Source organism: Cibotium barometz, chromosome 64 (assembly GCF_041138505.1).
Source record: "Cibotium barometz isolate CiBa-2024 chromosome 64, ASM4113850v1, whole genome shotgun sequence".
NCBI classification, from domain to species: Eukaryota; Viridiplantae; Streptophyta; class Polypodiopsida; order Cyatheales; family Cibotiaceae; genus Cibotium; species Cibotium barometz.
The window spans coordinates 10,269,385-10,292,840 of NC_141109.1; the positions used below are offsets into that span (position 1 = coordinate 10,269,385).

At 47.9% G+C, this 23,456-nt stretch overlaps 1 protein-coding gene across 4 annotated transcripts in view; it reads left to right on the top strand.

Moving 5' to 3' along the window:
- The window catches only part of LOC147603300 (uncharacterized), a 46,707-nt gene that overhangs the window by 15,279 nt on the left and 7,972 nt on the right, over nt 1–23,456 (top strand). For all 4 annotated transcript variants that reach the window (XM_086796804.1, XM_086796807.1, XM_086796805.1 and 1 more), the window contains 4 exons: nt 9,477–9,582; nt 9,719–9,832; nt 10,286–10,348; nt 10,520–10,600. In XM_086796804.1, coding sequence (XP_086652930.1) covers nt 9,477–9,582; nt 9,719–9,832; nt 10,286–10,348; nt 10,520–10,600 — 364 coding nt within the window. The remainder of the gene's footprint in view (nt 1–9,476; nt 9,583–9,718; nt 9,833–10,285; nt 10,349–10,519; nt 10,601–23,456) is intronic.

The following is a 23,456-nucleotide window of genomic DNA, read 5'->3' on the forward strand; positions in this document are numbered from 1 at the left end:
TGAGGGCCTTACTCTCCCCACGGGAGATGCCGGATTATCCATATACAAGTGCCATAAGACAGCCCAACATGAGGCTACCAAGCCGGAAGATAGGTTGTAGAAATGCCAGGCCAATAATATAATCCATATACCTCTGTGTGGGTACTGATTCTTCCCCAAAAACCACGGGTCTTCATGCAATAGAGTTGGTACAGCAAGTACAACGCTCCATTCAGCCGGTACAATGGTTGGTACAACAGGCACAACAAGTACAAATGTTGGTACAGGTACAGTGGCTGGTACAGCCGGTACAATGACTGGTATAGTAGGTACAAGTACAAAGGACTGGTACAGCCAGTGGTACAACAAGTACAAATGCTGGAAATCATAATAAATGATTAAATACCCTTGCCTTCAGTATTTCTTCGCGATGGAAGCCTCCAAAACAGTCCCCAACAGCCGGTATTCTTCATGGGCAGCCTTCAAGAGAGAGAGAAAGAGAGTAGCCATCATTTGGGAAGCCTGTAACGGTGGTAGAGGCTAGTGTGTAGCAAGAGAGCCTCTATTAATGAAGAGAGAGGGCTCCAATTTATAGATTTGGGCCTCCCATGAGCTAAAATGGCAAGAGAAGGCTACAATGACAAGTGGAGAGCCACACAATAGCTGGAGTGATAAGTGTGAGGCCACTTGTCTCACTTTGATCCACTTTCTGACAAGTGTGAGGCCACTTGTCTCACTTTGATCCACTTTCTTGCCACATGTCCCAATCTGAGAGATGGGTTCTCCCATAATCTTTACCTCTAAAAATATCCCGACTAGTAGACATTCTATCATAGGCACTTCGCCAACTCTTGGTATCTGCTCAATTCCAGATGTAATGACGTGAACAGAATTTCCATCGGAGTCAGGCCAAAACTAGCAACTCTCCTAAATTTTAGGAGTGTGGTCCTTTGTATTCTAGGATAATCCCCCATCCCCAAAGCTTGTACTTTTCCAAATATTTAGACATCCTGGAGTCCACCAGACCCCTTTCATACTGGGAAATGTCGAGGCTGGTGACATGATCAATGGGCTCCTCATCCTCATCTACAAACTCCTCCTCCTCCTCATCATCATTATCAAACTCATAAGCCTCGGTAGCAACTGAGCATGATGTCCAACATGGCTAGAGGATGCTTGGCCATCTGTAGAGGGTGGAGCAATCGAAAGAGGCTCTAAAGCCTCATCTGCCTCTGCAATAGCCTCTTGCAAATCTTGCAAGGCAATCAAGCGCTCCTCATCTTTTTCTTTTGTTAAGAATATCCAATGTGATCTCCATTCTCTCATAGCCTCTTTCTTTGATCTTGGAAATGAGCCTCAAGTTTGTGTATGAAAACAAGCTTCTCCGTTTGAGAAGGGAGAAGCCTGTTTCTTCTCTTAGTATGAATGAGAGAAAATGTGCTCCAATTTCTCTCACATGGGGAGGCACATGTGCCTTGAGAAAGCACCCTCGAGAAAGCACCCTAAGTGCAAGAGCTTATAATTTGGGTGTGCAAGTCCCAAATGTCTCCCACCATTTCACACCCTCTTGCATTCTTTTCTCATCTTTTGCAATGCGACGAGCAAATGTGCCACTTCCTCGCTTAAAGTTGTCTAGCTCATCAATGAGATCTCCTTGCAAGGCCAAATCACCCTTAGTGTATTTTTCCAACAATGTCATCCATCCATCATACACCTCTGAGTCACTATCTTGCTCTTTTCCTTTCCATACAGGTTGCAAGATATAGCCCACATCATGCAATGGTGTGTGCATCATTTCCTATCTACCAATGCATAGGTCTTCGATCTCTTTCATCTTATTGGCCTCAATGCCTTGCATGTTTTGCACTTGCTCTACCATACTATCTGTAAGCTCATACATGAGGCCCATGGTGGCTCCTTCCTTGTCAGCCAAGCGGAGAATCTTCAAAATGGGAGCACATATCTTGACAATGGTTTTTGACTCTTGCCAAAAAGATGCAAAGAACACAATGTCTGACACCTCATTTGCCCGAGGGGTCTTTGATGCCTTGATTTTTACAAATTTATCATCAATCATCAGCTTGTGCACACCCTGCATACATCTCTCATCCAAGAGAGTAACCAGCATAATAAAAAAGTATGCAAACCGAGTTGCAGAAGGCTTCACCAAGTCCTTCTTGCTGAGTTTTCTAAACAATGCCAACACTGTGGACTTGCTTGTGTCAAATGTGACATCTTGAGTTGCTTGGTTTAGCACTTTTGCAACCCAAGAAATTTTGCCAATGTCGTCAAACAAGAGGTCCAAGCAATGGCATGCACATCTCGTGTAGAAAATGGTCGGCCACTCCTGTTCAACCAATTCCCCAGCCCGAACGCAATTCGATGCGTTATCCATGCATACTTGCACAACATTTGCTGGGCGAACCTAATGATAATCTGCTTTAAATGCTAGATAATCTGCTTTAAATGTTCACAGATTTCAAGAATACAGTGCCATGAATGGAGCATGCAAGAAAATTTATGATAGGCCTGCGCCTAGTGTTTGACCATCCATCAGAAACAATGGTGCATTCATATTTTTTCATTTCTTGTGCACACCCATCATCTCATGATCAATGCATTTGACCTCATCCACTAACTCAGTGGTGCGCAAGCAATGGTAAAATGAAGGCACATAAGGATCGGCATGTCCAATTGCCTTCACCATCTCAAAAAAGTAAGGACTCCTCACTTTCCAATGGGGAATGTCCTCCGCATAAAAGAGTCTATGCACTACAATGGTTGCTTGCTTTCGTGCTTATACATTCCATGCATTTGCCAAATCCCCCTTCCCTTTAGACATCTTCCTCTTCTTACATGATGACCCAACATCTGCACTACCGCTGACTTGTGTATTTTCTTGTGTGCCCATTGATGCGGACCCTGCACCCTAAGATACATCTCCACCCAAATCATCCACCGAAGCATCCACAAAAGCCTCTCGGCCATGAAACGTGCTACGACTGTCTGCATGCAACCTGCTGCAAACATCTTTAACCTCTTCTAATACATTTGTGCAAGGCCCCACACCATGGCCAACCAAGCCCAACATGTGTGCCCGAATGCGTAGCGGGCCTTCATCCCATTGATGAGGGCAATAATTGCATTTACAGGTGAATTGCCCTTTCCCAAGGGCCTTCACTTGGGTCACATATTACCACTCCGGATGCTTGGATCGGCCCATCTTTAAAAGGGCGATTTAGACAGAACTTAGTTAGAGGTCTCAGGGGGAAGGCACACACTTGTGACTTGACAAACCGTGCACACAGTGGCCATGGCCCATTGGCAAGTGTACACACTCACACACAAGGTTGAAAGTTGAAACTTTCAAAACTCACGAGAGGGGGAAGGGGGGGTGAAGGTAGAAAAAAGGGGGGTGCAGGTAAAGAGAGAGCAAAATGTATAGCAGCCAGCTTTTCTTACCTTAAGCCTTAAGGCTTAGCCGCCGCTTAGGTCACAAGTGCTTGCTTGGGGGCATCAAAATGGTCACGTACAGCAGCCGCCGCGCAGCACAACGTCCTCGAGCAGCACGCACGTCAAATCGGTAGCCCAAAAACCAAAAGTTTAAAAAAAGCCCCAAATTTTAGGGCACCGTACAGAAAGGATTTCGGACGTTGGCGGATGTGGACGTGGGCGGACGTACAGAATTCCAACCATACGCGTACGAAAAAAACTATGGTTGGGATACCAGAGTTCAGATAGAACTCTTGGTTTCTACTAGTCGTCGACAATACCACTCACGGGTTGTCCAAGAGATCTGGCTCAATTTCTCGCACTGATGGCATTGGCCATCTCTCCAGGAGTATTCCGTTCGTGTCAATGAAGATTGGGGCTTCGTTAGTTGTGTGGAAGCCATAACGTTGTAAAATGTACATTTCACTAGTTTCCTTGTTGTTGGCCTAGCCCCTAACTTGTTCGCTCGTGGCCCTTATCTCACCCATTGGTCTTCCGGCTTGGGGTCTTTTGGCTCCTTCCGATGACTCCCCTCTAAACACGACTATTCAAGGAGACACATCTTTTTTTTTCTTTTTTTTTTCGGGAAAAAGATCCTTTTATTAGTTAGTGAAAAAACCAACCACGAAGGGCTAAAAAACAACCACAAAGGGCTAGATACAAACTCGCCTTATGTACAGGGCGGGAATCAAGTAATCAAAAGAGGGGAAAGAGATGCTTCTCCTCCGGTTGGCCACTCTATGAGGAGAAGGCTATCTCATATACAGGGGGAAAGGGGGGGGGCATTGGTGGTCTGTAATGCCAAGTGGGATCTCCACCTTTATCAGTGAGAAAAGGGCCAGGCTGCTAGAGCCTCAAGAAAGCTTCCCGCCGCTTCCGCATGCGGTTAGATCCACCCTGCAACTTCCCCCATTGACCGCAGAGGGTATGTATGATATCGAGCCAAATGCTTCTGATAGACTTTGCTGGCGGCGTGTGGGTACCCTCAATGGCTTCGCTGCATCGAGGTCGCCATATGTGCCAGGTTGCAATGCTACTGCCAAACTCCCATCTCTAGCATGAGCTTGGTTGCCAGTGGTCTCTGTAGATGGGGCTGTGACTGTAATGCCGAAATGTGGTGGTGAGAGACTTGAAGGGCTAGCCCTCCACCATCCTCCTTGTAAGCCTTGATCACCTCAGCCTCTATGGCCCAAGCGACAGTGCCCCATGTAATGATCCGAGTCGAGGCCCTATCCATTGTGAAGATGCGGAGAATCCGTCACCAAACCTGCTAAGCCTTCGGGCAATCCCAAAGACAATATCTGAGACTCCTGAGGGTGGCCGCACCTCGGGCTAGTTGTTGGCTGACCTCCAACTGCCAGCTAAGTGCCGACCGCCAAGCTCCTGTGAGCCATCAACCAAAGAAAGAGGGTAATCTTTCTAGGCTGAAATCTGTCCCAAAGCCTCTTCCAAAAATCTGATAGGAAACGCTGCATCAAACCTTTGATATGAAGGATTTGGGTGATGCAAATCACATTTTGGGTATGCGGATACTTCGGGACAGAAATCGCATGTGTTGTATTTGTCTCAGAAGGAATACATTGGCAAAGTTTTGCAGAGGTTCAATATGGACGGGGGGAAGAAGACTAGTACTTTTTTGCCTCCATATGTGAAACTCAGTGCTATGGACAGCCCACAGTCAGATAGAGACAGGGCTGATATGGCCAAGATTCCGTATGCTTCAGCTTGTGGCAGTCTCATGTATGCCATGGTTGCTACTAGGCCGGACATTGCATTTGCAGTGGGAGTGGTTTCTAGATACATGGCCAACCCTGGCAAGAAGCATTGGGAAGCAGTGAAAGGTGTCATGAGATACCTGAAGGGCACACAGGATTTGTGCATTTGTTTTGGCAAACAGGATGCATTAGTGCATGGTTACACGGATTCGGATTATGCCGGTCATCCAGATAACCGGAAGTCTACTACCGGTTATGTGTTTACATTCACAGGAGGTGCTGTGTCATGGATATCCAGGATGCAGAAGTGCACAGCCTTATCTACTACAGAGGCCGAGTATATTGCAGCCACAGAGGCTTGCAAGGAGGCATTATGGCTATCTCGGTTAGTGGTTGATTTGGGTTATACAGGGGATATTCCATTGTTGCATTGTGACAGTCAGAGTGCCATCCAGTTGGCAAAGAACCCTGTCTTTCATGCAAAGACGAAGCATGTGGATGTGAAGTATCACTTCATCAGAGAGGTGATAGAGAACAAGCAAATTCAGCTTGTTAAGATTCATACGGATGACAACCCGGCTGATCTGTTGACGAAGAGTTTGCCTCCGGAGCGGTTTGCTCATTGCAGACACTTGATGGGCATTGGATGAGGCCATTTTCAGCCTTGATATGGCCTTGTATATTATCATGTACATGCTGATTTTTTCTTTTCCTTTACTTAAGGGCACTTTGCCTTTAAGTGGGAGGTTGTTGGGGTAAAGGCGTTATGCCCACCCTTATAGTGTGTACAAGCCCATAAGTTATAGTACATAGTACACTTAGTACTTTTAATGTACTAAGTGCACTATGTGTACTAGTGCAATATACATGTGTGATAGGGGAGTCACACACTTATATCTTCATGAGTTGACTTATCCCCACAACTCTCTCTCTCTCTCTCTCCCTTGTTGTTTCTCTGTGTATGTCTCCCACACATGAATTAACCTAACCCTAATTCCTGTTTCTCTCACACAGCCTTTACACAGTTGGAGATCCTGATTGCTGTCAGAGCTTGCACTGAGGATGGTAGATGCCTCTACTATGAGATACAGGATGAGGGCAGACTTCAGAGAGTGGAGGCGGAGTCGCCTTTGGTTGCAGAGTGCATCTTTCAGAGGATACGGGTAGTGGCCGCCGCTTCTCGGAAGTGGCATATTGATCCAGACCCTGCAGATGTGGACTCTGATTAGCGCATATGGGCATATGCTGCACGCCCCTTGGCCCGGCTCCAGTGGGACCCTGGCGAGTACGAGTGGCATGATCCTTATGCGTCCCCCGAGGCCACAGAGATCACCTTTTTCCAGTACACTGTTCGGTTGGGGAGGCATATTTTGACTGCGAGGAGGATGGTCTCTCCAGTTGCATCGGAGCATTGGCGACTACAGGGACTCTCACAAGAGTTCCTGGAGGATTTTTGGACGAGGCTCTGGGCTAGCCGACAGGCACGCAAGATTCTCTTAAGTTGGCACCTAGCTTGTCTACAGTGGCCTTCTGTCGGCCTGCGTCCGATGCGGCCACCCATTGGAGACACAGAGACATTGCCTATGGGACTGTCCACAGGCGCAGTAGATTTGGCTGAGGATGCTGCGCATTTTGGCCCCCCTCTCTCCAGAGGGCATGTATACGTGGGGAGCCGTTGCTTGGTCGACTTCGTCAGGGCCTGCTCTGGGATACGAGACGGAGCAGGACAACTAGGCCATCAGATTCATTAGGGGCTAGCCTCGCCTTGTTCCTTCACTGGATTTCTCGTCCGTCGGCTGGACACAGGAGAGGGATTTACGATGGGAGCTCCTCAGCAGCCTCACCATATGGTTAACCTGGAGAGCCCGTTGTTTCAGGGCCTTTGAGGGGAGACCGGAGCCACCAGCAGAGACTGTTCGGGGGATCTGGCAGGAGTTGATTCACACCCTGCGTATCGACTCAACTATTCCTTAGGAGTGGCTGACTCCCATCCCAAATCCAACTCCCCAAGTGTGGCTAGGCGTGTTTACCAGGCATGATATTCTTGTGGCAGTCCACGGAGCAGATGAGGGCAGTGGTCTGCTCACTTTTTCTATTGGATCACATGGCAAATTAGAGAGATCCGAGCTCCCTTAAAGGATTTCAGTGGCTACACCCTACATTGGATCCGAGCTCCCCTTAAAGGATTTCAGTGGTTGCTCACTTCTTTTTTTTTTTTTGTTTTCGAGAAAAGATCCTTTCATTAGTTATAAAAAAACGGCCCACTGGGCTACGAAACCCCTCTCTTGCTCATAAGAAGGCAGAGCAGAGAGCCAATCAAGGCAGCTAGGGAGACTCTCCCTAGGTGCAAAAAAAGTACACATAACAGTACAAATAACTGAGAGGCTATATCATATAATAGGAGGGGGGAAAATCCAAACAGGTGGCTTGTAGTGCCAGCGGGGGGTACCCGCGTGTAGAGTATAGAAGGGGCGCTGCGCCAAGTGGTGAAGGCCCGGCGCCGCAAGATCGCTCGATCTGAGTCACCCCGGATGCGGTCATACTGTCCTCGCTGTTGAACCTGTCTCTAACCTGGATCCCTGTCAGACCTCTCTCCTGCACCTCCGGGGGTAATTGCCTGTGTGCCGATCCAATCTCCAAGGGACCTGGCAGGTCCTATGCTCAACACGCCCCATGATACATGAGGTCGGGCCCCCAACATGTGGCCACTGGGTAAACGGATCAGGGGGTTCCAGACCAATGGCTGCCAAAGCCGCTCCTTTGAGGCTACCGGAGCTATTTGCCTCAGGGCCGGATCCCAAGCTCGCAGTTCGAATACTCAGAAGAAGAGGGGCGAGCTGCTGCGCAGGAGAAACATCAATGCCCACTGGCATCCAAGATAGCGAACTGGAGTGCCCCTCGGGATTCACTAGAAAGCCTCAACTGGGCGCCAAGTCAGGGCGGGTGCAGAGCCTATCTAAAAACCACACGACTTGTGCCTATTGATCTGAGCTCCTAATGCTCGACAAAAGATCTCGATCGCCTCCGCGAATGTTTGGAGATTCCCCACATCTCCTGAAAGGTAGGCTGCTGTGTTATCGGCAAACTCTGAGTCAAGCAGCTCCTCGTGAGTGCGGAGGGGGAGACGCAATCCCTGAAGCCCGGTCTCCTGGGCTGAGAGAGAACTACTCATGGCCTCGGCGATGAATAGGAAGAGGTAAGGTGCCAGAGGACAGCCCTGGTGTACTGAGCGGGAAAGGGGGAATCTGTTGCCACGGGCTCCCTGAATGAGAACCTCAAAGAGACAGGTCTTTATGAAGAATTGTACCTCAAATGCTAGGACATGCTTTTCACATCAGAAGACATAGCTATCCATTCTTAAGCCACACCTCTTCTAAGAGGCATGTCTCCCCAATTGTAACTTTTTGCCCTCTTTTTAAGAGGCTTTGGACATCAATGACATAACATACCTCAGCTTTCTACTCATTACTCGTTTATTTCCGGCTTTATTCTTTAAACGTGTTTGGTAAAGTAGTAAGATTCGCTCTTCACTCATTGGCCACTTTCTACCAAGACTACACTTTTCTTTGTAAATGTTAAGCTGTCATAATGGTTAAGCTGTTGGATTGCGGACTCCTAGACTTCAGGGGCTTCCCACGCGGATACAGGCTTGAAATTCACTAGCACTTTTTGAAGGCTTTCTTCTGTAATATGTGAAACAAGTCTTGTTTTTGAACTCTACTTTTCACCCTTAGACGAAGAGTATCAACCTTTGGTCAACAATATCATGGTTATTATGTTGTGGTGATACACTTTAGGGTATGAGACTCTTTGGGAAGAGTGTATTGTTGGTGAAACATGCCATCAGTTAGACGTTTTCAGCATCTGCAAAATGGTCTTCTTTGGAGTTAAAGTGATGGTCAAGGCAGTTGTGTTTGCATGGCCGACTATGTTGTGGAATGGGGTAATTTAGGATGTCGCTGAAATGTCGAATGATATCAAAGATACTACAAGGAAGTGTTAATTCTTAAGAGGGTCATGGTGCTTGAGTAGGTTGTGCACCATTACAAAATGGGGGGCCATTCAAGGTAATCTGAAGTTTTCTTTCTGGCCTAAACATTTCACAAAACAAAAAAGCTTATCTGGCTCCATGCTTGCAACTCTGATATTTTTCTTTCAAAGTGTATAAAATACTAGTAGTGCCGGTATGCATACTATAATAGATTTGCAAACATTGAAAAATGGTGAAGTAACTAAGATGTAGAAAAACGTGTGTGTGTGGAACTTATCATTTACACGTTTCTCAAGAAGGATGGTGGATTTGAAGGAGCGGAATTTTATTGAAATTACAAAATCTGATTTACAACGCATGCGAGGAAGTCCTCCCAATGATCATCATGCCAAATTCTTGAAAGAGGTGTATATTTAATTTATGACACTCAAAGCATAGAGATTTACCTACTGATGGGCTTTCTTTTTTGTGACCTCATGAATACCTGAATGGCATTTGAAATGATTTTTTGAATGGTTAATTATGATATTTTTTTCTGCAGAAACTAAACTTAAAGGCTTTGTCTGATGAAAGGGCACAAAGATGGCCCAATACCATAAAGGCATTACATGAAAAACGTCTACAAGCAAAACATGAGGAACAAGAGAAGCTTGAGGTTTGTTTCTTGATAATTATGTGAAAGTAAACATGACTCATTAAGTGAAATGGACTTGGAAGAAGACTATGAGTTCTTCCCATTCATACACACCAAAGGGAACTAAGCTTTACGTCTTGAATTAATTACTGTAATTAACTGTTTTTGGGTCCTTGCCTGAGTGGCTATTGTATCATTGCCTGGTAGGGTGCGTGAATCCAAACCCCAATAGCTAACTCCCTCCAAAAAAAAAAGATAAATTAACTATATCTCTTTCTTTTAAAATGAAAAACTAAAGTCAATGGGCTCTCACCTGAGTGGCTAAGGTACCTACCACATTGACCAGAAGAGGATGTGAGTTTGAACCACGGCACATTGAAGATTATATGTAACCTAAAAGAAATGAAGAAGAGTTGAATTTTCAGCTCAGATTGTAATCTTACTCACAAATTTGATGCCATTTAACTACAACAGCATGAAAGGTTGGAAGTAGATGCAATTGAAGCAAAGCTGAAGGCTGAGAGGAGAAAAGAAATGGTATGTAGCAGTTCTTTTGACATCAAGAGATAAAAGACTAATTTACTCTTCATTTTATAAATTTGATGCCTTGCTAATCACATAAAACAACTAAGACTTTTCAAAGCAATAGTTACCTTCCTGTACCAATGTATAGTAACTTTTGGACTTAAAGATGCTCTTTTTGTGCAGATTGAGAGGGCCAATAACTTGCTTCTATTGCCTCACATGACTGGTCTTCTTTTGAAAAGACAAAGAGTCAACACTGCCAAAGTACGTAAAAATGTCATTTTGCGGCTGCAAATTATCTGGAACATTATTGTATATATCTTCAAGCAGAGATAAATCCTGAGTCACGCATGCTGGATGAGGTGCGCATAAGAGTCTAAAAGTATGTTGCTTGTGCTGGAGAGGCAAGCACAAGAGTCAAAAATCAATCGTTTCATATGGCGGAGGAAGGAGTATTTTCACTTGCACATTGTGCACACTTAGCTTAGAGCCTCGACACCAAAATGCCATGTACCTGCTTTCAGTTTTTGCTAGCACAGCATGTTCTAGACTAGGGAAGCATGTAAACAGGTAGGTGCTTGCACTTTTCAAGCACCTACCTGCTTGAAAAGTGCAAGCACCTATCTTCTAGCTGCAAATTATCTGGAACATTATTGTACATTGTGCACACTTAGCTTAGCGCCTCGACACCAAAATGCCATGTACCTGCTTTCAGTTTTTGCTAGCACAGCATGTTCTAGACTAGGGAAGCATGTAAACAGGTAGGTGCTTGCACTTTTCAAGCACCTATCTTCTAGCTGCAAATTATCTGGAACATTATTGTATATATTTTCAAGCAGAGATAAATCTTAAGTCGCGCACGCTGGATGAGGTGCGCATAAGAGTCTATAAGTGTCGCTTGTGCTGGAGAGGCAAGCATAACAGTCAAAAATCAATTGTTTCATATGGTGGAGGAAGGAGTATTTTCACTCGTACACTGTCCACACTTAGCTTAGTGCCTCGACACTGAATGCCATGTACTTGCTTTCAATTTTTGCTAGCACATGTTCTAGACTAGGGAAGCATGTAAGGAGGTAGGTGCTTGCACTTTGCAAGCACATGCATTCTATTGTTTATCCTAGGCACATGCATTAGCACAACATTAGTACCCTCGCCAGCAATACCCAATGTGAACTTCAACAATCATTTCACCCTATTGCTATCAATGCGGAATAATTTTGTGTCACGTTCCTCTGATCCAAAAGAGATGACACGAGAACTTAAATCTCTTATGCTTTCAAATTACATCAAACATGCACTGTGCACTTCCACTCGCACAAAACACTTTCACTCATGCAAGATGCACGTGTAGTTAGTGCCTCGTCATCAGCAAACCATTCCCTGTTTTTATATCTTTTTTGCACAACATGATTGTTTAATTTTTTTGGTGCATATAAGTAGGTAGGTGCTTGCACTTTTAAGCACATGCATTAGACACATTCTTTCGATTTCTCACCCAGGCAGGCACTTGCATTTGCACGACCTTGTCAGGGATAGCCTATCTTGCCACTTAACACCTGTCATTACCTTGTTGTGGCTCGACACACCACAATTCCCTCGAGACCACCAATGATGGTTAGGTCCAGGGATGGACCGGAGGGGGGAATGTTAATCCGAGGTTAACTAGGGACCTTCTTACCTAGTTTACCTCTTTCTCGTCATCACGGTCATCATCGACATACACTGGAGACAGCTAGGTTAACTAGGGACCTTCTTACCTAGTTTACTTCTTTCTCGTCATCACGGTCATCATCGACATACACTGGAGACAGCTAGTAAATACTATACTACATGCAGATATCCGGTTTACGAGGGCCAGAAGGGAGCGGGACACCAATGGTCTTAAGGAGACTTGGTCATAGAACCAAAGGAACATGCTTTGGCTGCCCAGGATCGAGGTTTGTTTGCCCTTGCGGGCGGGGACATATTAATCTTAGCATACACTTCATGATGTACTCAAGGGATAGCACGGCCATGTAAATGCCGGCATTTCTTGCACTTCATAAAGTATCATCAATTATTTCTCGTTAGTTCACTTTTAAGTGATGGGCAACCAACTTATTATTATTTTTTTATGGGAAAAAGATCCTTCAATTAGTTAATGAGAAAAACAGCCACAAAGGGCTAAGTACAAATTCACCTCATATAAGGGCGGGAAACAAGTGATCATAAGGGGGAGAGATGCTTCTCCTCCGGCTGGCCGCTCTATGAGGAGAAGGCTAACTCATACAGGGGGAGGGGGGGGAAACTACCACACAGGTGGTCTGTAGTGCCAAATGGGGTCACCGCCTCTATCTGTGAGGAAAGGGCTAGGCCTCCAAAGTCTCAAGAAGGCTTCCCGCCGCTTCTGCAGGCGGTCAAAACCTCTTTGCAGCTTCCCCCACTGACCGCGGAGGGTGTGAATGATGTCAGCCATATGCTCCTGATGGTCTCAGCCGGCGGAGTGTGGGTACCCTCGATGGCCTCGCTACATCTAGCACGCCAGATGTGCCAGGCTGCTATGCTACTGCAAATCTCCCAGCGTTGGCATGAGCCTGGTCGCCAAACACGTGCAGGTGGGGCTGTGACTGGAACTACTGCAATACGATGGTGGGAGACCTGAAGGGCATGGCTTCCCCCATCCTCCTCGTAAGTCTTGACTACTCTAGCCTCGATGGCCCACGCGACAGTACCCCAAGTGATAATCCGGGTTGATGCCCTGTCCATAGCAAAGATGCGAAGAATCCGCTGCCGAATCTGCGGAGCCTTCGGGCAATCCCAAAGGCAATGTCACTAAGACTCCTAGGGGTGGCCGCACTTTGGGCAAGCTGGCTGGCCGCCCTCCGACTGCCAGCCAAGTACCCACTGCTAGACTCCTGTGTGCCGTCAACCAGAGGAAGAGAGTGATCTTCCTCGGCCGAAAGCTGTCCCAAAGCCTCTTCCAAAAATCTGAAAAAATCTTGTAGGCGTGTCTGCACTGCTGGATCTCCAATCTATCACCACCCTCCTTGGGAATCAAATTATCAAGCCCTTTGTGAGCCTCTCTGGCATGACACCTGTGAACATAATCTCATTGAAGGCAGCGCGAAGGTCACCTTCCATGAGGTCCCAATGGCGAAGAAAGAAAGAAGCAGGAAGCCCATTCGCCCCCGGGCATTTGCCCCTGGGTAATGCCTTCACCGCCTCCGCCAACTCCTCTGCAGTGAAAGGGGTCGATAAGAAAGACCGAAGAGAGGGGGGAACCACCTCTCTCATGTGTCTCCAAACTCTCTCGTGCGCATCCATCACCTGGGGGGGGTAATAGGGCACCAGTGAGAAGAGACCGGAAGAAATCTGTGGCGATGGCTCTCACCTGCAGGGGATCGGAAACAATAACTCCATCCTGGCCACGTAGCCTGCGAATACCATCTCTCCTCCTGTGAGGGCCGGCTATCTCAAAGAAGTCTCCAGTAACTCTGTCACCGGCGTGAGTCCAAAATGAGGCCCTGGCATGGTATCTATACTCTACCCTCCTCTCCTCAATGGACCGAATCTCCGTGTAGGCAGCAGCGATCTAATTCTCAATCCACGGGCTGTCCGGGGAACTCTCCTAAAGACGCTGTAAAGAGGCTAGGCCCCTCCTCAGACTCCTCTCCTGCTCCCGAAATCCCTCCAATCTCCTCTGGGCTGCCTCCTGTAAGAAAATACTGACCTCCCCAAGGCCCTCATCCAAAGTGCATGCTGCAAATCCCGAGGAAAAGTCTAGACCCGCCCATATCTGTTCAATCCGGCTACAAATGTCGGGTTCTTGAATGAGGCTGTTTGGAATCCTGGAGCTCACATGTCTGTAATCCCTCCATGGGTCCTCTAGGGACAAAATAACTGGGGCATGATCTGAAAATGTAGTGCCTGCTAGAATACCAACCATGCCTCCACGACTGCAAGCGCACTCGTCCACATAAAACCTGTCTAGGGAAGAGAGGTTGGGGCCAGTGCTCCGCCTATCCGGTCAAGAAAAGCGAAGACTCCTAGGGCTGCGCCCAAACTCTGAAAGATGCCAAGGGTCCTGTCCCCTAAGAATTAGTATCATCTCCTCCCATGCAGAGTACTCCACCCCTAAGACAGTGGTCGTGCCACCTCCAAGTTTGTCCTCTGTTGCCTCTATCATGTTGAAGTCACCGCCCATGCACCAAAAATCAGCCTGGGAAAGGGCCTATCGGATAGTGCTCCAAAAGATAGCTCTACCTGTAGCCGCATTCGGGGCATAAATGTTGAGGAAGCCAAAGCTATCCTCTCCAATCAGAATGGTAACCCACTGAGCACGTCCTGGAACTATGACTCCTGATCCTCACAGATGGCAGAAGCTGCTCACTGATAGGGAGACACACTCCTCCTTGCGTCCCTGAAGGGCCGAAGGATGGAGACCAAAAAGTATGACTCCTACCTGGTAGAATCTCCCCGTAGCGGCGGGTACACCCCTCAGTAAGATGGTGCTCCTGAAGGAAAAGAATGTCGATAGATCCCCCCACCATAGCTCGATGCAGCTCTCCTCTAAGGACGCCTCGTCTCTGAAACAGTGAAAGCACCGAGGCCTCCCTAAGCCCTTGATGTTCCATAAGACAATCCTCATATCAATATCTGTGTGAGGCGGAACTACTGGAACTGCCCTCTGCTCGAAGAGTCTTGGGCGCGGGCTTAGACGGGGAATAGTCACAATTTGTCCTAGTGCGGAGTCACGCCAAGTGGGCGTGGATCTTGCCCTCCATGTATTGCCACTCTGCCAAGCGCGAGAGTATGCATACTCCATGCTCCATCGATCAGAATGGAGGTATCTGTATGAAGGGGGGAGAGGTACTACAAGAGAGGTATGCATGAACACAAAAAGGAGCACCTCCAGGCTGGACTTCACCATCTCCCCTCCCTGGTCTCTGTGTGTTGATCCACCAAGCTCCATCTTGGCCAAAGGCCATAGATGAGTAAGAACATTGGTGATCCGGAGATCCTGCAGATGATACAATAGCTCAACTGCCTGATCCTGTATGGTAGCAGCCACCGACTCTGGATCCCACTCTGTCCTAGGGCCTGCGCTCAAGGGGAAAGAGAAGATCATCGCGCCATTCTCTGGCGTAGAGGGTCTGGAGTGGTGGAAGACCACACATACTCAAATAGGGCTATGGTCTCCTCGAACCTGTTTGTCCCTTCCGTCGGAAGACACCGAAAGAAACTATAATCCACAGGCTGCCCCAAGATCCTGGGGGGCCGCTTTGAGACTTAGGTGGGAGAGCCCTCACTGGTTTGGCTGCAATGGTCATCTCCATCGGCTCTGAGAAACGATGAATCAGGTGGCGAATGGTACTCGCTAGCTGTCTCCTCTCCAGAGAGGGGGCTAACGGAATGCTCTGGAGAGGGGGGGGGTCGTAGGCACGGAGAAAGAGGAAGGGGAAAATGGAGCGATTGCGGGGAGAGTCGGAGGCGAGGGTGGGGTGGTGGCGGGGGAGGAATGAAGGTCAGAGGAGAAGTCGCAACGAGGAATCGGCCGCCACCTCGGCGGGGGAGGGGGGGGGGTCCTCTATGTGACTGGAGGGGGCCTGGCGTCTGCGGGCGGGTGCTGTGATAAGTGCTCGAAATGGTTCTCTGACAGAACCAAATCCTCCTGCATGTTGCCAGCCTGGCGCGCATGGCGGCGACGCTTAGCTTTGGTGCTCGGTTGGCGACCGGTAACCGTTTGCCACTCTCCGGGCTGATGGGTCATCCATGGTTGAAACCTGGTGCTCCGCGGCCTGGGAACCTGCTCCTCCCTCGGCCCCCTGATGAGCATTTGAGTGGGAAGTAGGAGGGGGAACCACCGGTGGCGGTCGCCTAGCCTTACGCCGAGGGCAAAATCTGGCTAGATGACCCATCTGTCTGCAAATAAAGCATTGGCCTAGGAGGGGGAACCACTGGGGGTGGTCACCTAGTCTGACGCCGAGGGCAAACTCTGGCTAGATGACCCATCTGTCTGCAAATAAAGCATTGGCTTGGAAGGCCGAAATACTCCACTCGGTGCATAATGGGATTGCCCCGAAGACTGGGAATAGATATCATGTGAGGCACAGAATCCGGCAAGGCAATACAAATGCGGAGAGATGGAAACCTACTGCTCGTGCGAGGGCCGAGGCAGCGGTGGGGTCCATCACTCTCCTGATGGCACCACCAATCACTGGGAGAAGAGGAAGGTATTCCTTCCTGAGGCCTAGAAAGCAGATTGTCACGGGAAAGCCTGAAACTCCAGCTAATGGGACAGATGCTGGGTCGACGCCGTGCTACCACCGTGCAAAGAAGGCCTGGGCCGTACGCAGTGCAATGGGGCTTAGCTGTATGACAAGATCAGACGCTGCTGGTGAGTCAAACTCAACCTGGTAGTAGCAGCGCCCCAAAGGATGAATATCTGCGATCTTTGCTGGTGCACCTAGGAGGCTAGCCTGAAGAAGATCTCTGAGTTGGCCACGTGCGGGGCGGCTACCGACAATCTTGCATACGAGAGTGGAGGCCTCTGGGGATGCGACAGTCGTAGCGAGAAGCTGCAGGTCCGCTTCAGAACACGAAAGGCAGGTAACGGCGGCATCAGTCGGGGGAGACGGAGCGGCTGCCATGGAGTCCTCTTGGGGGCGAAGACCAGAAGAGGCCGAAACTTGCCCACAACATGAGGGTGCTGCTGGAGGAACAAGGGGGCTAGAGATGGTGGAGAAGAGAGGAAAGGGAGGGGCGGAGGGCGCGGAAAGGCGCAGGTAGACAAACGCAGGTGGGGTGGGGAGCTCAAGGTTGCGCTACGACTCAGGACAAAGTTATTCTTAACCAACTTATTATTAAGTGTGGACTCTAGAGGCCAATAAGTGGCATGTATGTAAGTGACTTTCACTAATGAGAAAAGGGTCATTCTCTAGGGTCTAGTTTTGTGTAAGCTAATGCTCTCCTTGTGCTTCTACTCTCTAGAGAGTATTTGCCTACTCTTGGTAGTACTTGTGTGTGCCTCTTGCATGCCATGCTTGCTAGTGAGAGGTGTTAGTGTGAGTACTCTTTGGAGTGGGTGATATGGATGCTTCTTGCATAGAGCTTTTCTTTTTATGTTTCTGATCTTTGGGATACTCTCCATTTCGGAGACCTCCCATCATGTAAATTTATGAGCATATAAATATACTGCACTGGATATTACCAAAAAAAAAAGTGAGTACTCTCTGGAGTGGCGGTTGCCTTGGACTGTGGCTTGGACGAACTAGAGTAAAGAGGGACCAAGCTCTACTTGGACAGCTTCGCGGTGACAACTGAGTGAAGGTTTCTATAGCTGCAAGCTACCACATCGGGTGTTGCCCTTCTCACGAGGAGGTGGGTGAGTTATCAAATCCCCAACGACGAGAAAGGTACGAACATGGCCGTCTTTGTTTAGTTTTTGCTGGCATTGGTGGGTGTGTTCTATCGCTTTCCAGTAATGCTAACTTGAAAGCAACTTCATTGGTCTGCTCGATCACCTTGAAGGGCCCATAATACCTGGTAGATAGCTTAGGACACGCTCCCTCATTGCTTGGCCTCTTGCAAAGTCGTGCTTTCTCAAATTTCAGCAATACCCAATCACCTTCTTTGATGTCCATTTATTTTCAATGCTTGTTGGCAGCCTTTTTATGCTCATCCTGAGACTAGCAATGCTTGTTGGCAGCTTTTTTATGCTTATCCTGAGACTAGCAATGGTTGTCTGCATCTGTGCAAAGGCAACATCAAGATCTCACACATATTCATCGGCATCAAAGATCTCATCCTTAGTGTGAAGGATGGGTGGCAAAGTTGCTTTGCCATAAACAATCTCAAACGGGGCCTTTCTTGTGGATGCATGTATTGTGTTGTTGTAGGCAAACTCTACAAGCGGTAGGTACTTCTCCCACGCGGTCTTTTGATCTGCAACATAGCACTTTAAAAGGTCCAACACAACACAGTTGAATTCGCAGTCTCACTTTGGCCATCCATTTGTGGGTAATAAGCCAATGAAAAATCCAATTTTATGTCTATGTTATCAAAGAAAGCCCTCCAAAATAGGCTTGTGGTCTTGGGATCTCTATCCCCTACAATAGACTTTGGCATGCCATGATGCTTGAACGCTTGTGTAAGAAATACCTTTGCCATATGCTTAGGTTTTATCGTCTTCTTGATAGGCAAGAAATGTGCTTGCTTGCTAAACCTGTCCACAATCATCCAAATAGCATCATTACCCTGTTGGGTCCTTGGCAAATCCATAGCAATGCTTCCCCATGGTTGCGAGGGAATAGGCAAAGGCTGAAGTAATCCAGGGATCTTCTACCTATCAAATTTTACTTTTTGAGAGGTAATATATGCACGTACATATGCTTCTTTGTCCTTGCACATACCTAGCCAAAAGAAATAGCGCTCAATCATGCGCGTACAATCCAGCGGAGGGAGGAGCATGGCACTCTTCCATAACCTTTTGCCTCATGTTAGACACCATACATAGGGTGTTATCCTTCATGAGATAGCCATCTTTGATCGCATATGAAGCATGTGCATGACCAGCCAACAAATCAGTCCATAAACTTGCAAAATCTGCATCGGAATGATACAAATCTCGCATTTCGAAGCTAGTTAGCAGGTTTGGCACCACTACTAGTTCTTTAGAAACTACTAGCTAGCATTGAAGCTAGTTAGAGCTAGTAATATCTCAAGCATCTATTAGGAGCTATTAGTTGATCTACTTGTAGTGTGGGAACAAAGTAGTTGGCATTGGGGATGTGTAAGTAGTTAAGTATAAGGTGATCAGGTGAGGGCAGTGGGGTACTACTTACACCAATTAATAATGATTAAATATAACAATTGAGATCTGAAAATCTTACTGTTTGATGTTTCAAAGCCGAACACCATTGACCGCACACTTTGTGGAATAACCTGATCAAAGGTTGGAAAGAGGCACTTCTCCTCTGTTTGGCACATGAACCCAAAGCACATAGTATGGTAGGTGTGTTTGCATGCAAGCACACCCACAAGCAACACAACCATCTCCTCTCTCGTCTTGTTGCACCCTCAGCACTGGAGGGAAGAACCGAATTCTGCAGCCAACGCTCACAAAATCCAAGACACCAGTCAAAAACAAGCATGTGACTATGTTTTCTGCACCTCGATCTCCCATTGCTCAACTTTGCTTTGCAGATTTAGACAAATACCAAAAACTGAAATATATATTTGCATGTACATAGTAGGTGAAATACTGTTACCTTATGCTCGATTACCTCTGTAGTGGCAACATACCCATCAGCAGGAACTCCCTCCAGAAGAATGTCTCTACTGACATTTGAGGGAAGAAATCTCAGCCCAAAGTTGTGGAGTCAACTCCATCCGTCATGCCTTGCAGCTGCTGTTCTAAAGCATAAATCTTTTTTTTGAGCTTCCCAGTTGCAATAAATTGACCTTCATTCTGGTGGTATTGCTTTCTAGCAATTTCCACCGCTTTCCTTGCTTTCTCGCACATTTCCATACATATCCTTTGATACGAAGCATTGAGCTAACTGCTGCTATGTTATATGGAGTCTGTTTTGTAGCAATCAGCAACAAAATACCATGTCTGCATCTGCGTGGTGTGCGATCGTGAAGCATCACTTGTCATGGCACAATGCTCCTCTTTGGGCATCCCAATCCTATTTCGTTGATTCCACTTCATGATCTTGTTTTGGAGATGCCCTTTATCACGTGATGTGTTTACTGCCTCTCCAGCGAAAACAGCCCAAGAAATTGGCATGACATTAGAATGTGCAGATGCTTCTCTTCTTCCGGGCCTGTATGAGAATCCACGTGCAAATGCAAGAGAAATCTCACTGTTGTTTGGTGCAGACTGGTAAACTTTGTAGTGCAGCTGAATCAGGTCGATATACATCTCTAGCAAAGCCATACTGCACTTCACGCTCTCTTTTCCTGTCTTTATCTTTGTAAAGCATGTAAGCAAGAGTGCATCAAGAACCTCTTTGGTTGTCAAATTGCGTGGATTAATCCCCTCCAAGCTCAGTCCGCGAACCTTGTTAAATCCTCCTGTGTCACGTAGAAAATTGTTTGCCTGGGAACGTTAACCACAGGAGCCCTAAAGCGGGGTGTTCGAGACATTCTACAGCAATAAAAAGTAACAAAACATAGAGGCACCTAAAACCAAAGGATCGCTGAACTCCCACCATAGTAATGAAAAATACATAACATAAGAGGTTGCATGGCATACCTTCCAGTTGAATCTTTGTAGAACTGTGAAAAGCGTTAACGAGCGCTACAAGATAAGAGCAAGTAGGAAGCGAGAAGCTGTGCATAGACCAACAAAACCCCTGTATTCGACCTTGAAGCTGCTCTGAGAAGGTTGAAAAGGATAAAACGAGAGAGAAAAGCAAATAGGGGCCCCAAAAGAGAAGATAGAAGAAAGACGTGCGAACCCTAAAAGTTTGAAACCAACTATTTTTTAATTTTTAATTTTTTTGAAAGTTGGGCGATTTTATGACATGAGGGTCCCACTTACTATTGAAAAGGGACTATTAAACAACTATTAGAAAGTAACTATGTAGTTACAAAAGTGGTCCACCTTAACGTGCATCTACCTGGATACAATGGGAATAGAGTCTCCCTCCTTGCTGGCATCAATAACATGCATGCAGTCTTTAAGCATAAAAGAAATTCTATTCGTCTTGTTATCCTTGCGGTATCAAGACATTGGTGCCATGGTTTGCCAAGCAACATATCACATCCATTCAATGGTGCAACCAAAAAGTTTGCATGGTCCAAATACCCTTCTTGCTGGGCCTTCTCCCGGCCGTGCATCGATAAGGTCAGTGGTTGATCCGCAATTTTCTATGGGTTGGCAGTGATGGGAGGCCTGCCCGGGCCAAGGTGGCTTGGAGAGTGATCATACAGCCGCGCCACAGAGGGGGCGTGGGCAGCATCGACCCCGCCATTCAGAGTTGTGCCCTGTTGGTCAAGTTGATTGTACTTCTTCAAGGCGGCAAGCCATGGAAGGATTTCCTCTTGGTTAGGATTTCAGCCCCGTACGCTGAGCCTGGGGGGCCCTTGGCCGTAGAGCACTAGATGGGTCTTCATGGAGATGGAGGCCCGTAGCTTTAGCCCAGCTTTTGAGGACAAATTTGCAGCCAGCCTATTATGAGCTTGGGATCACCTCAAGCCGGCCCTCCAACAATGAGTTCTGGTAGCCTCCGAGGAGCATCTTCGACAGCCCTTGATTTGGAACCCCCTACTCCATTTACCTAGTGGTCACATGCTAGGGGCTCGATCTCATGTATCTAGGGGAGCTTTGAGCACGAGACCTACGAGGTCTCTTGGAGACTCGCTTGCATTCAGACAGCTTCCCCTAGTGGCTCAGGAGAGAGGCCTAACTAGGATCCCGACTTAGCCTCAACATCGACATCGACTTTGCCATTCCTCTAGAGTGGCTAACCCCGACCCCAGACCCTCTTCCACCGCAGTGGCTGGGAGTGTTTACTAGGCATGATATTTTCCTGGCAGATCATCGCGAATGAGAGCTTTGCATTGCTCAGTTTTTCGATTGGACCTCATGGCAGACTAGTCAGATCAGAGTTCCTCTTGGAGGACTTTAGGGGATGCCCATTACTGAGGGTGAGGGTGATCGGATTCCATGCACATGAGTGGCACATAGACCCACCTCCGGCCAAGGTGGCCACGGAGAGACTTCGGCGTTTATGGATTTGGGAGAGCCGGCTCATCATGCGCCTCGAGTGGGACCCAGGGAGTGGACTTGGCTAGGCCGTAGGATAGGGAGGAGACTCCGGGTACCCCGTTCTTTGCATACACCGCATGGCTAGGCCGTAGGATCCAGATGCTTGAGGTCGAGGGTACCCTGGAAGCAGGAGGACACTGGCAGCCTTAGGGCCTCTCACCACGCTTTCTCTCGGATTTATGGAAAAGGCTCCAGGACAATTTTCGACCTCGGAAGATCACCCTCTTTTTGTGGTTGCGGGCCCATTGGAGTTTGGCGGTTGGCACATGGTTGGCCATTGGCGGCAGACTAGCAGCATGTCCGAAATGTGGCCATCCCTAGGAGTCTCAGTGACATTGTCTTTGGGATTGCCCGAAGGCTCAGCAGGTTTAGCAACAGATTCCCCGCATCTTCACTATGGACAGGGCTTCTCCCCGTACTATTACATGGGGTACTGTTGCTTGGGCCATTGAGGCCGAGGTGGTCATGGCTTATGAGGAGGAAGGTGGGGGCCTAGCCCTTCAGGTCTCTCACCTTCGCATCTCGATAGTGCTAGTCACAGCCCCATCTATTGGTCACTGGACTCATGGTTTGTGCAAGAGATGGGAGATTTGCAGCAGCATTGGCGCATGGCACATCTAGAGAGCTCGATGCAGCGAACCCATTGAAGGCACCCACACTCTGCCTACGGAATCCATCAGGAGAGCATCTGGCTCGACATCATTCATACCCTCCATGGACAATGGGGGAAGCTTCAGGGTGGTTTTGACCGTATGTAGAAGCGTTGGGAAGCCTTCTTGAGGCTCTGGCGACCTGGTCCTTTTGTCACAAATTGTGGTGGTGAGCCCACTTGGCATTACAGACCACCTGTGTGGTTATTCGCTCCCACATCCCTTGTATGAGATAGCCTTCGTCTCATAGAGCAGCCAGCCGGAAGAGAAGTGCATCCCTCCCCCTTATTTTGTTCTTTGATCCTCGCCCCGTACATGGAATCTAGGCTTTGAGGCTGTTTTTTGTTAACTAATAGAAGGATCTTGTTTCTAATTCAAATAAAGATAAGTGACGGCGGCTGCCAACCAGTTTGCAGACAAGAGTGGTAGCTTTCAATGATTCAACCGAAGAAGCTAGGAGCTGGAGGTCTGCATCAGAGAATTTGCAGTTGGGGACGGCCTCGGATGGGGGAAGATGGAGCAGCCTCCGAAGGGGAAAGGCCAAGGGTGGCCACCCAGCTGATGAAGAAATCATACGGGATCTGTCGAGGAGGGGACGAGGAGGAAGGCCAGTGGGCGGACGGATGGGCTGAAGCGGGGAAGATGGCTGGCACGCGGAAGATGGAAGGGGCGAGAAGAGGAGCAGGCGAGGCTGGGCGGGGCTCGGGGGCGATGG